This window comes from Hyla sarda, chromosome 3 (assembly GCF_029499605.1).
Source record: "Hyla sarda isolate aHylSar1 chromosome 3, aHylSar1.hap1, whole genome shotgun sequence".
Classification (NCBI taxonomy): Eukaryota; Metazoa; Chordata; class Amphibia; order Anura; family Hylidae; genus Hyla; species Hyla sarda.
The window spans coordinates 259,452,314-259,467,016 of record NC_079191.1 but is presented as its reverse complement, the minus strand read 5'-3'; the positions used below and the strand labels follow the sequence as shown (position 1 = coordinate 259,467,016).

Genomic DNA, 14,703 nt, shown 5'->3' with positions numbered 1-14,703 from the left:
ACGACTAGTGCTGACTGGAGGAAAGTCTATGCTTCTGCCTATTACACAAAGTTACACAAATTTGTAAATTACTTCTATTTAAAAATCTTAATCCTTCCCGTATTTATCAGCTGCTATACTTTCCACAGGAAGTTATTTTCTTTTTTTTTTTAAATTTCCTTTGTCTGACGACGGTGCTCTATGCTGACACCTCTGTCCATTTTAGGAACTGTCCAAAGCAGGAGAAGTTTGCTATGGGGATTTGTTTGTACTCTGGACAATTCCTATAGTGGACAGATAATATGCAACAAGGTGTAGAATGACCCGGCACTAACAGTACTAAGGCCACGATGTCAGTGATGTGGAGCAGTGGTGGAGTGCATGTGTAACCCTGTAGGAGTGCCAATTATAGGAGATGCAAAGTCCATATGTAGAACAATGTATGCAATATCAAGGAAAAGAGATTGCACTCACCATAGGCAACAGGGCTTTATTACAGCATTCCAGGTAACAAAAACAGGTGGATGGAGGGAGGCGGGGGACGTACACCAGGACAGGCTGTTTCACGCCTGAAACGGCACTTCTTCACGCTGGTATCATGATACTAGCTTGAAGAAGCGCCGTTTAAGGCGTGAAACAGCCTGTCCTGATGTATGTCCCCCGCCTCCCTCCATCCACCTGTTTTTGTTACCTGGAATGCTGTAATAAAGCCCTGTTGCCTATAGTGAGTGCAGTCTCTTTTCCTTGATATTGCTATAATGGACAGAGGTGTCAGCAGAGAGCACTGTGGTCAGACAGAAAGGAAATTCAAAAAGAAAAGAACTTCCTATGGATCATAACAGCAGCTGATAAGTACTGGAAGGATTATTATTTTTAAATAGAAGTCAGTATGTTTTAACTTTCTGGCACCAGTTGATAAAAAATAAAAAATAAAGTTTTCCAGTGGAGTACCCCTTTAAGAGACTAGTTGCTATGAAGGGCTGGAAACACCAAAGTTATTGTTATGCATTGGGTGTCTAGTGACCAGACTGCTAGACGTGATGGATTTGGAATAGCAGCTTGGCAGCAGTACACCCATCATTGCCTCATCTCGAGCTGTGAACATATTTATGTAAGAATTAGTTTAGTTGTACTTTTGTCCAAATAAAACAATTCAATGAGTATAATTACTATATATAACATCTCAGCACTCCATGAGTTATTTTAAATGTTAGAGTACTTCTTTAATTTCATCATTTTCTTGCTTGTCATGTGGACTTTGCCGTGGTTACGACTAGTGCTGACTGGAGGAAAGTCTATGCTTCTGCCTATTACATAAAGGGGAAACTAAAAATGATTGTCTCGCGGTTTCAAATCACGGTGAACAAAATGCCACAGTGATGCATAGTATAGGAAATTCGGTATGCAGAAGTTAGCAGTTTCTAGTGTGAAATAATTCCAATTTCAGCACTTCAAGCAGCCAGTAAGTGGCATGTCACAAAGATTAAATGCTTCCAGCAGCTGTATGCATGGAAATCTGGTGGATTTGTAGTTGTAGTACTTATACAGTTCAAAGACACGTCTTTTTTGCTTAACCTCTGGAGTTCCAAAAGCCACGAGAAGCAGTGCTGTTCTTCCTTTGCCCTTTTTATAAAAAAGTGTCAGTGTTATACCGAACTCCATTTACAATAACTGCTGTTCAATAGTCATTTCTTGGCCATCATAAAGTGAGTGTGTTCTCACTTTACCAGTCTGCCAGTCTAAGAACCCCCTTTTTGTAGAAGAAACATCCTGCTATGTGTTTCTTACTACCCCAACTCTTTTTATATTTACCAATATAGAAGCTGATCATTGGTATGGCATCAGAGGACCCTTACTGAAGGAAAGCATTGTGGGAATATTCAGTAGGGGATTATTTAATTTTTAGAGGGAAAAAAGGATCCTGCATGTCCATTTTTTTCCTCTGCTAAAATCCTAGTAAATAACGGACATCTAAAGAGAACCGACAGACCTCATTCAAAGTCAATGGGATCCGTTCTGTCTGTTTTATGAACTGAAGTTATAGCACATATGTAATAAATAGAACTTAAGGTTATGTTGTCAAAGAGCACTATTTTTAAAGTGTATTTGAATATGAGGCATAGTTAGACTTTAGTCTTGGTTATCTATAGTGGATGTATAGATTTATAGACATAGCATTTGTGTAAATCAGTTTTCTTAAATTTTTTTTTGTGAATTGTACTAGTACACATTTATTTGTACCATGGCAAATTATTGCTACAATTTATTTATTGCCATATGCAGACGGCACTATTTCTAGCTATGTTATGCTGGAGACGATTCCATCATTTTAATAAAATATCATTTGACATTCCTGTTTACACGTTGGCAAAATACAGGAAAAGCCAGATATTTGATCTATCATATGAAAATCGAATTCATCAGGGATGTGTGACTTGCTTATACAGGGAGCTCTGCCAGAAGTGTTAATTGCAAACAAAATTACTTGAGGAAATATTCCCAGAGTTATTTTTTCTCCTATGAAAAAGCATTCTTTGTGAAAACCTGTTTCTTATATTTGTAGGTAATAAGAACATGCTTTCTTGCCATGCCTTACGTACCTTTCCCCTTAATTTTTCTAATAGGGCTGTGTGCTTCATTAGGTTGTCCTGTTTTGGCAAGCCCTTCTGAGAAATCGGGTCTTCATTCTATAAACCGATTATTTGGTGGTGAGCATCAGTGTGAGCAAATGGACCGCAGTGTAATCCATTGTTTACAGTAGCCATATTTTAGGTCTTTTAGCACTACATATGCAAAATATACTAAATGAGATGCATTCAAAAAGCATTACTAGACATGATTTGTGGAAATCATACCGAATAAGTTTATTTTGGAAATTCCTGGCATTCCATTATAGTCAAACCCTTAAAACAGACTTGAACCATTATCATCATTAGAAATCAGTGCCATTAGGTTGGACACCCATTATGCTAATCTGGGCCTAGACAGTCAACTGGGAGGTCACCACTGCTCAGCTCTCCATGGAGAGAACCTCAGGTTGACACCCTGGGTAGAGCATGGGTAAAGACTAAAAAATTATGCCTATAGACTGTCAAGGGGGAGGGACACTACTTCTCCCAATGGGGCATGAACCGGTCCCTCCATTGAGAACTAAGCAGCGGTGACCGCCCACTTTCCTAGTAGCATACCTTGCTCCAGATTGCCTGTTAAGGGGTTGGAGTGTAAAAGCACACACATTTGTAAAGCAGCATCACTACACAATTATAATAAGATACGTTCTTTAGGTTCTACCTTATACAGACAATAGAATAGCACAATAAAATTGTACAGAAGGAAAACCACAAAAAAAAATAAGATTTTCACAACATATTGTGTTAATTCTTAACTGGAGATTATTAGGACTGTTGTGATTTGTTTTGTATTCAAGCAGACATCTAGAGGACCTTTGGGAGTATTCAACACTTGGGCCTTTCAGGGCTGGGATTGGTTTTTGTGTTCATATAATAAGGAATATTAAGGAAGCTTTCTGAACAATTTCTTGTTATATCGCCAACTGATTAAAATGTATACATAATTTATAAGATCCCAGAAATTTCTAAATAATCACTTGCCTATTCTCGGGGGCTTCTCGACAAAATGTGTACAGAGAGGATTTGTACCCTCTACAGCAGTATGCAGTAAATGTAATGAATATTGTATATTATACAGACTGACACTTAATAGAAATTAATGGATTATTCAGCTACTTTTTAATATCCTACAAGAAATTAGAAGGGAAGAGAAGTGGCTAAATAATTACATACGGAGCTTCTACACTGATACTAGCTGCTTGTTTAGCTACAGTTAAGGGTTTAATGTTATGTGGGTGTGTTGATGTTTTTTTTTTTTTAAACTTTTTTTTTTTTTTTTTAAAGCTTCAAGCTTTTATTATTGTAGAAATCTTACAGCGTGATCTTGTGAGATAAAAATGACACTTCTGCTTTCTTGTCTGCCGCTAAGTCTTGCTTAGAGTAGCATGTGACACAGGTAATTTGGATCAGGTCTGTGTCAACGAAGAAGGAATTTAAACAATCCTGTTAGTAAGCGCAAAGATTTCCCATCACTCCTGTGTAATCACTGCAGGAAAGGCTGTGCCTTGTTAGGAGGACAGAGAAGCCTTGACTGTGACCATAGGGTCAGGCGGTCTCTCGGCACACTGTTTGAAATTCATTTTCATGGTTGACAGAATCTTATAGTTTAAGCTTGCTTGAAACTTAAACTTCATTCCTAACTAATAGATGCTGTAAGAAATCGGTATCCCACATGATCAAGATTACAGCTGTGTATCCATCTTAATGTCTAGGTTATAACTGTAGGCATGTGATTATTCAGCTTCTTTGTCATTATAAAAAATAAACAAATAAATAATTCTTAGCAACAAAAGTAAAACAAAAAGGTTGATGGATAATGTAGTTGGTATACTCAGCAGTGGCGGACCTTTTGGTGTAAAAGTTTGCACCTATATTAGTACAGAAAATAATTAACATTAAATTGACATGTGTCGTAACAATAATCGTATTGCTTCCACCCTTCGAACACTTTTCTTTCCTCTTGGCTCCTCTACTAAGACCATGAAGAAAGATTCTATCAACAACAAACAATATATTTGTGGTTGGTAGAATATTCTTGCCTATCATACTATGTTGACACTGGACCATAATTGGGAATGTTTGATCACTGGAACAATTGTTCACATTAGAATATCTTTGTGTAAAATGCTCGAAGGGGTCCTTCCATCAAGAGAACCCTATGTTTGCTCTCCTAGAGAACCCCTTTTTGACCTGTTAAATGTGACATGCAGTATAAGCAAAACATTTTTGTACATGCTGTTAATGTTCAACTTTCTGATATGCTGCTGAATACTTGAGCCATCTGCCATGCAAAGAGGAAGTCTGTTGTCCTCCTGTCCTTATCCCCCCTCCTCCCTTTCTTCCATTTATTTTCTTATTTAAAATCTTGTTCTCTATGATATGCATTGGAGGATCCTCTCCCCTCTGCTGCATCCAGGCAGTCCATGTCTCACCATCCACATTACATCCCACACAAATTGTCTTTGTAGAAATTGTTCCTTTGTGCTCCTAAAATAAAGTTCCCTGGAGCCTTGATCTGCTCAAGTTTATTCAGGATATTTATTTTGGCCAGTGAACACACCATTGTAGCTAGTCTTGGCAAGCGGCAGGATGCAGCTCTTGTCCTTTATAGGCATTCACTTGTGTACAGAACTCAATATGAAGCCTTTAGTGCTAGTCTCTAGACGCACAAGCCTTTCTTCCACTGTGCCAAGCTTCTTATATTTGGTACAGCTTGTGGCTGCTACTCTGCAAAGCTTTGCATTTATTTAGTCCTCTATTGATTTCTAATTGTGTCCTTATTCACATTGACAATAATCTAGTAGCTACATAGATTTGGTATGTTGCTACGAAGATTACTATTGCACTTTTAATATGTTGCATGGTTGAGGTGTGTTTTTTCCTGAATGGTCTGGACGAACTGTTCTATAATCAGCTGAATAATATTATTTATTGTGACTATTTTGCCCCATTTTACAATATGTCTTCAAAACTAATACGATACAATATGTTATAGGATGTCTGAACAGTGAATTTGCATTGTTACTTTCTACAGTAGTTATACATATGGCATATATATATATATATTTATATATATTTTTTTTTTTTATACTAAAGACGCAAATCACTTAAAAGGAAATGGTGCCAATTTGATTAGAGTTTGCTTTACATTCTTGACAATGCATAGACCTTGTGACTTTCCACAACAAAGTCAACATTTTTGTTCATAGTCCATTATCTACAGAAATGGCATATTTACGGAGCATTGACTTTTCTCTACTAGAAGTTCTTTCTCAAACAACTTTTAATGGGTTATTCTAGGTTTCAGTAAATGAAGTTTTTCACTGTATAAAGTACTGTAATTTTCCTATATGCTTTGTCAATTCTTCATGGTTTCAAGATTTCTGTTTGAAGTCAGTGAATGGAAATCTTGATGATTTGCTGAGTGTGTGAAGGTCCTATTTCACAGGGTAGTTATCCACAAAAGTTTGTTTTGCATTTTAAAGGACGCTAAACCTGGATCCACACTGAACTTTTCTGTTCAGGATATTCAGTCGACAGTGGTTATGCCAAGGGTCTCTTGGGGACCACAGACAACCCATTGACTTCAGTGAACACTTTGCAGTACTTCACTTCTCCTTTAGTAGTGCTGCAGTTAAAGGTTTTTTTTATGGCACTAATGTGAGATGTATATATATTCATGGCCATAAATGTTGGCACCCCTGAAATTTTTCAAGAAAATTAAGTATTTCTCACAGAAAAGGATTGCAGTAACACGTGTTTTGCTATACACATGTTTATTCCCTTTGTGTGTATTGGAACTAAACCAAAAAAGGGAGGAAAAAAGCAAATTGGACAAAATGTCACACCAAACTCAAAAAATGGGCTGGACAAAATTATTGGCACCCTTAACTCAAAATTTGGTTGCACACGATTTGGAAAAAAATAGCTGAAATCAGTCTCTTCCTATAACCATCAATAAGCTTCTTACACCTCTCAGCCGGAATGTTGGACCACTCTTCCTTTGCAAACTGCTCCAGGTCTCTCTTATTGGAAGGGCGCCTTTTCCCAACAGCAATTTTAAGATCTCTCCACAGGTGTTCAATGGGATTTAGATCTGGACTCATTACTGGCCACTTTAGTACTCTCCAGCGCTTTGTTGCCATCCATTTCTGGGTGCTTCTTAATGTACGTTTGGGTTCATTGTCCTGCTGGAAGACCCAAGATCTCAGACGCAAACCCAACTTTCTGACACTGGGCTGTACAGTGCGACCCAAAATCAGTTTGTAATCCTCAGATTTCATGATGTCTTGCACACGTTCAAGGCACCCAGTGCCAAAGGCAGCAAAGCAACCCCAAAACATCATTGAACCTCCAGCATATTTCACTGTAGGTACGGTGTTCTTTTCTTTGTGGACCTCATTCCGTTTTCAGTAAACAGTAGAATGATATGCTTTACCAAAAAGCTCTATCTTGGTATCATCTGTCCACAAGACATTTTCCCAGAAGGATTTTGGCTTACTCAAGTTCATTTTGGCAAAATGTAGTGTTGCTTTTTTATGTCTGTGTGTCAGCAGTGGGGTCCTCCTGGGTCTCCTGCCATAGCGTTTCATTTAAATATCAACAGATAGTTAATGCTGACACTGATGCTCCCTGAGCCTGCAGGACAGCTTGAATATATTTGGAACTTGTTTGGGGCTACTTATCCACCATCCGGACTATCCTGCTTGACACCTTTCATCAATTTTTCTCTTCCATCCATGCCCAGGGAGATTAGCTGCAGTGCCATGGGTTGCAAACTTCTTGATAATTTTGTACACAGTGTACAAAGGCAAATCTAGATCTCTGGAGATGGACTTGTAACCTTGAGATTGTTGATATTTTTCCACAATTTTTGGTTCTCAATTCCTCAGACACTTCTCTTCTCATCTTTGTGTTGTCCATGCTTAGTGTGGCACACACAGACACAATGCAAAGACTAAGTGAACTTCTCTCCTTTTTATCTGCATTCAGTTGTGATTTTTATATTGCCCATGCCTGTTACTTGCCCCATGTGAGTTTAAATTAGCATTACATGCTTGAAACCATCTTATTTTTCCACAATTTTGAAAGGGTGCCAATAATTATGTCCAGACCATTTTTGGAGTTTTGTGTGACATTATGTCCAATTAGCTTCTTTTTTTTTCTCCTTTTTTGGTTTAGTTCCAATACACACAAAGGGAAAAAAATGTGTATAGCAAAACATGTTACTGCAATCCTTTTCTGTGGTGAGAAATACTTTTACATTTACGGCCATGACACACACACACACACACACACACACACACACAGCTGTATTTTATTAGCTGTATTAAGACTTTTGTATACCTCAATATCTGTGTGCAATTTTTGCTATTTATATATGAATATGTTAGTTAAAACTAGTTTTTAGTTAAAACTAGTTTTCTCTAGTGAAAACTAGTTTTGACTAAATGCCTTTGTGAAAACTAGTATTGACCTTTTTTCCCCAGTGAAAACTAGTTTTGACTGAACGCCTTGTGAAAACAAAAATTGACTGCTTTTTCCTAGTTAAAACCAGTTTTTACTGAATGCCTTTGTTGAAACACTGGTTTTTACTAAACTCCTTTGTACAAACTAGAATATTTACTGAACACCTTAGTACAAACTAGAATATTTACTGAACGTCTTCGTACAAACTAGAATGTGTGCCTTTGTGAAAACTTGAATTGTTGTTTTTTTTTTAAATTTTTTTTTTTTTGGCTTTAGGTGTTTTTTTTTGTGTGACATATTGTACTTTATATTAGTAGTATATATTGTTGATACATGCAGTGTTTTTTTTTTGTATTTTTCTAGATTTGAAATTCTCTACTTGTAAGAGAGAGAGTCATGCCAAATAAATCCAGCTATTAGGGATGTCCCGATACCATTTTTCTTAAGACCGAGTACCGATCCTTTTTTTTTTTTTTTTATTTTTTTTTTTTTTTAAGTACTCGCCAATAACAATATTTAAAATGTCATGTCACAGGTTTTTATTAGGGAAGGGCTTTTTTTTATATACAAAAAAATAATAATAATAAAATAATGAATGTAAAAGTAAATCCCCCAGATAGCTGTCCCATAAATGAAAACCCTCATATAAGCTATGTAGGTAATAGGTAGCCCCCCTTTTAGCTTGGCAGTTAGTCTCCAAAATAGCTTGTGGGTAGTAGATTGCTCCCCACATTAGACAGCAGTTCCTCCATAGTTGGCAGCAGTTCTCTCATAGCAGGTAGCAGTTCCCCCATTGTAGGCAACAGTTCCACCATAGCAGGCAGCAATTTCGCCACCACCCTCCCTTCCAACATACCTCCTGTGGCTCTTTTTTTCTTTTCCCCCTGTCTGAAAAACCCTTCCATGACGTACGTGACAGGCCAAAATTGCTGAGTGTATGGCAGTGTTTCCCAAGCAGGTGTTTCAAAACTACAACTCCAAGCATACCCGGACAACCTTTGACTATCTGAGAATGCTGGGAGATGTTGTTTTGCAACAGCTGGGGGCACCCTGCTTGGGAAACACTCATATATATGGACTCAGCAGCTGACATTTGGGCCACTTGTCTTTTCATTTCGGGAACAGGCCCCGAATGTTTTAATCTAGTGACACCCCTGGCTGTCAGCATATTACAGAAGACACATATCTTGTAAAGTCCTGCACTGCTCGTAGCTTCGTAATATCCTACATCCGATCAGCTGTTTTTCCCCTGTGCCGAACTTTGCCACCACAGAAAAGAAAGAAAAAGGGGGGGGGAAGAAACCTAATAGAAATAGTTACAGAAAAATATAATGGTTTCCCTTGATGTGAAGTTCCATAAAAGTTTCTGAACTCCTGGCCTTGTGCTGCGATCCTCAGAGGCTACTAGCACTGATGCTGTAAATTCATGCATGCTCGCTCCTGGCAGCCACATGCTCCCCCAGGCAAAGTGACAGGCCGGGAGCAAGCACAGCAGAACGCTATTCTCATCCACAGCTTTGTCGATCAGCCATCTCTTGTCCATGACTCGTGGACAAGCTGATGCTGCTGCAGGGCTTGTCAATATCACAGGAGGCATAGGGATATCTAGTGACGCGATTTTCAAAGAGTTTCTTTAAAAATTTTAAAGAAGTATATTAGAAAAACTTTTGTTTTGCCAAGATGTACAGCATATCCAAATTTTTTTTTTTGGTGCTTAGCGGAGAGGTACCCCGGTATGCAAGAGCGATGTGGGCGGTACGTGATTATGTGGAGGCAGCGTGGTCAACCTGCATGAGTGTGCTTAGCAGAGGGGTACACGGGTATGCGTAGGTGGCATTGTCACCCACCACAAGTCAGGTGAGGTCGCTCAACCAATAAAAATCATTCTCAAGCACCACGTGTAAGCTTGATGAACTTTGGCCTCTGAGCGGAGTAATTTTGTTAAAACTAGTTTTCTGTACTTTAAAACAATTTCAATTGACATTCAGTTTTTGATTAGCAGTAAATTCTAGTTTGTACGAAGACGTTCAGTAAATATTCTAGTTTGTATGAAGGTGTTTAGTAAAAGCTGCTGTTTCAACACAGGCATTCAGTAAAAACTGGTTTTAACTAGGAAGAGAAAGTCAATTCTAGTTTTCACAGACGTTCAGTCAAAACTAGTTTTCACTGGGGAAAAGCAGCCAATACTAGTAATACTAGTTTCCACAAAGACATTCAGTCAAAATTTAGTTATCACTAGGGGAAACTAGTTTTAACTAAAAACTAGTTTTAACTGTAATATAATCTTTTTTTTTTTTTTCTTCCATATTCTTAGAGATGTTCTTATCTGCCTTTTTCAGCAGGGAGGGATCTTGCTCTGTGATTGACACTTCAGACACATAGAATTTGCTGGAGAGTGCTTACTGAAGTCTTTTGGTCCTACTGCTGTCCTCTTCCTCCTGCTTTCAATGGAAGGAACTTACCACTCAGCCCAGTTGTAGGCTGATCAGGCAGTTCCTGCTTGAGATACATGTTGTCAGAAGCAGGTGGAAGAGGACAGCAGTCAGACCGGAAGCTTTCAGAACACCATTGTTGGGCATCTTGGAAAAGTAGTAGGTCGTCTTTTTTGTTTCTTTCTGCACCTAGAGGCCTATAACAAACATATTTGTGCACAAAAAAAACACCTTTTAAATGGAAACCTTACTTTGATTTTCTCAAAGTCTGCATCTGGTCATTTGGGTTCTCTGTATACATGTAAGCATTGCTCAAACATTTTTAATAACTGCTTTTCACACCTTTAAAGTTTTGTATTTAAGCCTTTTGTTATTTTACATTAAGCTTGTTTTAATTTTTTTCTCCCCTCAGAGCCACCACGACCAATTGCCCCTCCACAGCTCCTAGGTGTTGGACCAACTTATCTTCTTATTCAACTGAATGCCAATTCTATTATTGGTGATGGGCCGATTATACTGAAGGAAGTGGAATATAGGATGACCACTGGTACATGGACAGAAACACATGCAGTGAATGCACCAACCTACAAGCTCTGGCATCTGGATCCAGATACAGAATATGAGATTAGAGTACTACTCACAAGACCTGGAGAAGGTGGCACAGGACAGCCAGGGCCACCCCTGATTACAAGGACCAAGTGTGCAGGTAAGTCTGCCTATATGGTTATTTATATGCAAAATAAAAAAATTGGAACATGTAGGCACTCTATGTGCCGTAACTTGGTAGCAATTGGTGCATAGGTGAGGAAGAAATGTACATTCCTTATGATGTTACCTTGCAAGTGTAAAAATTGGAATGGTCATGTAGCGATGCCAGATCTCAGACCAAAGGATTCCAGAGGCTTTCCATATGCAGCCGCAACTCAAGGAGGGACATTGAAAGACTGTCTGTCTGGAGCAGAGGTTCCTGCAGAATCCGAGGGATCACTGGAGAAAAAGGATACTTGTCTGGGCACCAGCCGGCTGTGGATCAATTAACTGAGATCAGTTATGGATGTTTGAAAGCAGCAATTACTTTATTGCATTAGTGACAACTCCTCTTGAGGGACATATCCCCTCTTTCTCAGGTCATACCTGGAAGAGTGAAAATGCCCTTATAATCGTGCTGTCACTAATGCAATAAAGTAATCTCTGCTTCTAAATATCTGTGATTGATCTCTATTAATTGGTTCTCTGAAAGCTGGTGCCCAGACAAGTATCCTTTTCTCCAGCGATCCCTTGGATTCTGCTGGAACCTATATGATAATTCAGTAACACTTTTAGGTATGTGTACATTCAAAGGGTGTATAAAGCTAGAGTGAGTTTAATGGTAAGTAAAAGGCAATCACTGAACCAGTGTTTTGTGTTGGATGATTTTTCTTGCAGTATATTCAGCAGAAAAACAAGACCTTATTTCCCATACTTTTCCTTTTTAGTTTTAAATGTTTTATTTGTTTCAGAAAGGAACAAAGGAGCATGTAGATAATTTGTGACAAACAAGGAACTGCAACAAACAGTTATACAGGAGTAAACTTTGTAGAAAGATTAGCATAGTCTGTAACAGGCTGAGATCCCAACACATTTTATACCTACTCTGTAGCTATATGCCAGGAAGCTGGTCAAAAAGGTTTGCTGATGTGTACCATGACATGTTGCTTGTGTGGCCCATTGACTTTAAAGGGGTTATGCAGGAAAAAATAACTTTAAAAAAAAAATATATCTCAACTGGCTTCTATTACTTCTATTAAAAAACCTTAATCCTTTCAGTACTTATGAGCTGCTGAAGTTGAGTTGTTCTTTTCTGTCTAAGTGCTCTCTGAGGACACCTGTCTCAAGAACTGTCCAGAGTAGAAGCAAATCCCCATAGCAAACCTCTTTAACTCTGGACAGTTCCCGAGACAAGCAGAGAGCACTGTTGCCAGACAGAAAAGAACAACTCAACTTCAGCAGCTGATAATTATTGGAAGGATTAAGATTTTTTAATGGATGTAATTTACAAATCTGTTTAACTATCTTTATAATGAAACCTCTCATTTTACCATAAAATGTACGGCGAACCCAAAAAAATATTTTTTTAGGGAGAAAATTTCATTTTCACATTTTACACTTTACGGTAAAAATGACGTGTTCTTTTTTCTGTGGGTCAATACGATTAAAATGATACCCATGGCTAGATACCTTTATATTTTTGTACCGCTTAAATAAAATATAAAACTTTTTGTACAAAATCAGTAATCTAAAGTTGCCCTATTTTGACCACCTATAACGTTTTAATTTTTCTGTATATAGGGCGGTATGAGGGCTCATTTTTTGCACCATCATCTGTACTTTTTATGGATACCACACTTTCATATATAAAACTTTTAGATAATTTTTTTATAAATTTTTTTAAAATAAAATGTGACAAAAAAGAAGCATTTTTGGACTTTTTTATTTAATTTTTTACATTTATGCCGTTCACCCTACGGGATCATTATATTTTGATAGTTCGGACATTTACGAACACGGCGATACCAAATATGTTTATAAAAAAATATTTTGGGAGTAAAATGGGAAAAACGGACAATTTTCGTTTTTATTGGGGGAGGAGATTTTTATCCTTTAAAATTTTTATGTCCCCATAGGGGACTATCTATAGCAAACATTTGATTGCTAATACTGTTAAGTGCTATGCATAGGGCATAGCACTGATCAGTATTATTGGCTATCTTTTGCTTGATCGCAGACCAGAGCAGGAGACACTGGGAGACGGACGGAGGCAGGTGAGGGGACATCCGGCTGCCATTACAGCGCCCACGGCAATCCGATCATCTATTTTAACATGCGCATTGCCGCAGATGCCGTGATCTGTACTGATAACGGCATCTGAGGGATTAATGGCGGAAATGATGCGAGCACCACTCTGATGTGTGCGGTTATACACAGGACGCCAAACCAGGATGTACATTTACGTCCGTGGTCATTAAGGGGTTAATCCACCAAACATAGTTACTATTAAACTATTTCCTGAATTTTCTGTGTGGTAAATTAGGTCACTATTAGACTATGTTGGCCTCATTTAAAGGGGTGCTCCAGTGGAAAAAAAAATTTTGAAATCAATTGGTGCCAGAAATGTAAACAGATTTGTAAATTACTTATTTTTAAAAATCTTAACCCTTTCAGTACTTATCAGCTGCTGTATGATCTACAGGAAGTTGAGTTGTTATTTTCTGTCTGACCACAGTGCTTTCTGCTGACACCTCTGTCCATGTCAGGAACTGTCCAGAGTAGGAGCAAATCCCAAAAGCAAACCTCTCCTGCTCTGGACCGTTCCTGACATTGACAGAGATGTCAGCAGAAAGCACTGTGGTCAGACAGAAAAGAGATTCAAAAAGAATAGAACTTCCTCGTAGTATACAGCAGCTGATAAATCCTGAAAGGATTACGATTTTTTTTTTATAGAAGTATTTTACAAATCTGTTTAACTTTCTGGCGCCAGTTGATTTAAATTTAAAAAAATTAAAATAAAAATTTCCACCAGAGTATCCTTTTTAAACAAAAGGCCCATTGTGTTCGGGTATGTGGCGGCAACATATACCTGCAGTGTATACATAAAATGTTATGTGAATTCAGCCTAATATGGATGACTCAGAGGTGTGCGTAATTTACCCTAAGATCTCTGTACTACTTCATCTAAAATAAAGATAAGTATTTCAGAAAACTAAAGGAAGGAATGCGTAAACAGTGTGACAGAGACCACTAGGATGTCAGTGTACAACAGGAATGCTTAAACAGTGTGACAGAGACCACTAGGATGTCAGTGTACAACAGGAATGCTTAAACAGTGTGACAGAGACCACTAGGATGTCAGTGTACAACAGGAATGCTTAAACAGTGTGACAGAGACCACTAGGATGTCAGTGTACAACAGGAATGCACTGCATACATAAAGGAGTTTGTGAACATACCCTTAGAGGGATCCTGTCTGTAGTTTCATGCAGCGTGAAGCACTGACCGACTTTCCTACCAAAATCTGTAATTCACTCTGAACCACTGTACAACTTCAGGGTAATCATAGTCGAGTTGTTTAGTGTGAATCATAGTTCATTTTGTCAGTGTTTTATGGTACTTGTGGTTTGAGTAGCATGAATCTGTTCAGTGTTCCTTTTATTACT

The 14,703-nt window shown here is 38.2% G+C and overlaps 1 protein-coding gene across 14 annotated transcripts in view; it reads left to right on the top strand.

Moving 5' to 3' along the window:
* PTPRK (protein tyrosine phosphatase receptor type K) overlaps positions 1-14,703 on the top strand; it is a 400,600-nt gene that overhangs the window by 212,177 nt on the left and 173,720 nt on the right. For all 14 annotated transcript variants that reach the window (XM_056566508.1, XM_056566504.1, XM_056566511.1 and 11 more), the window contains exon 7: positions 10,923-11,216. In XM_056566508.1, the coding sequence (XP_056422483.1) occupies positions 10,923-11,216 (294 nt within the window). The remainder of the gene's footprint in view (positions 1-10,922; positions 11,217-14,703) is intronic.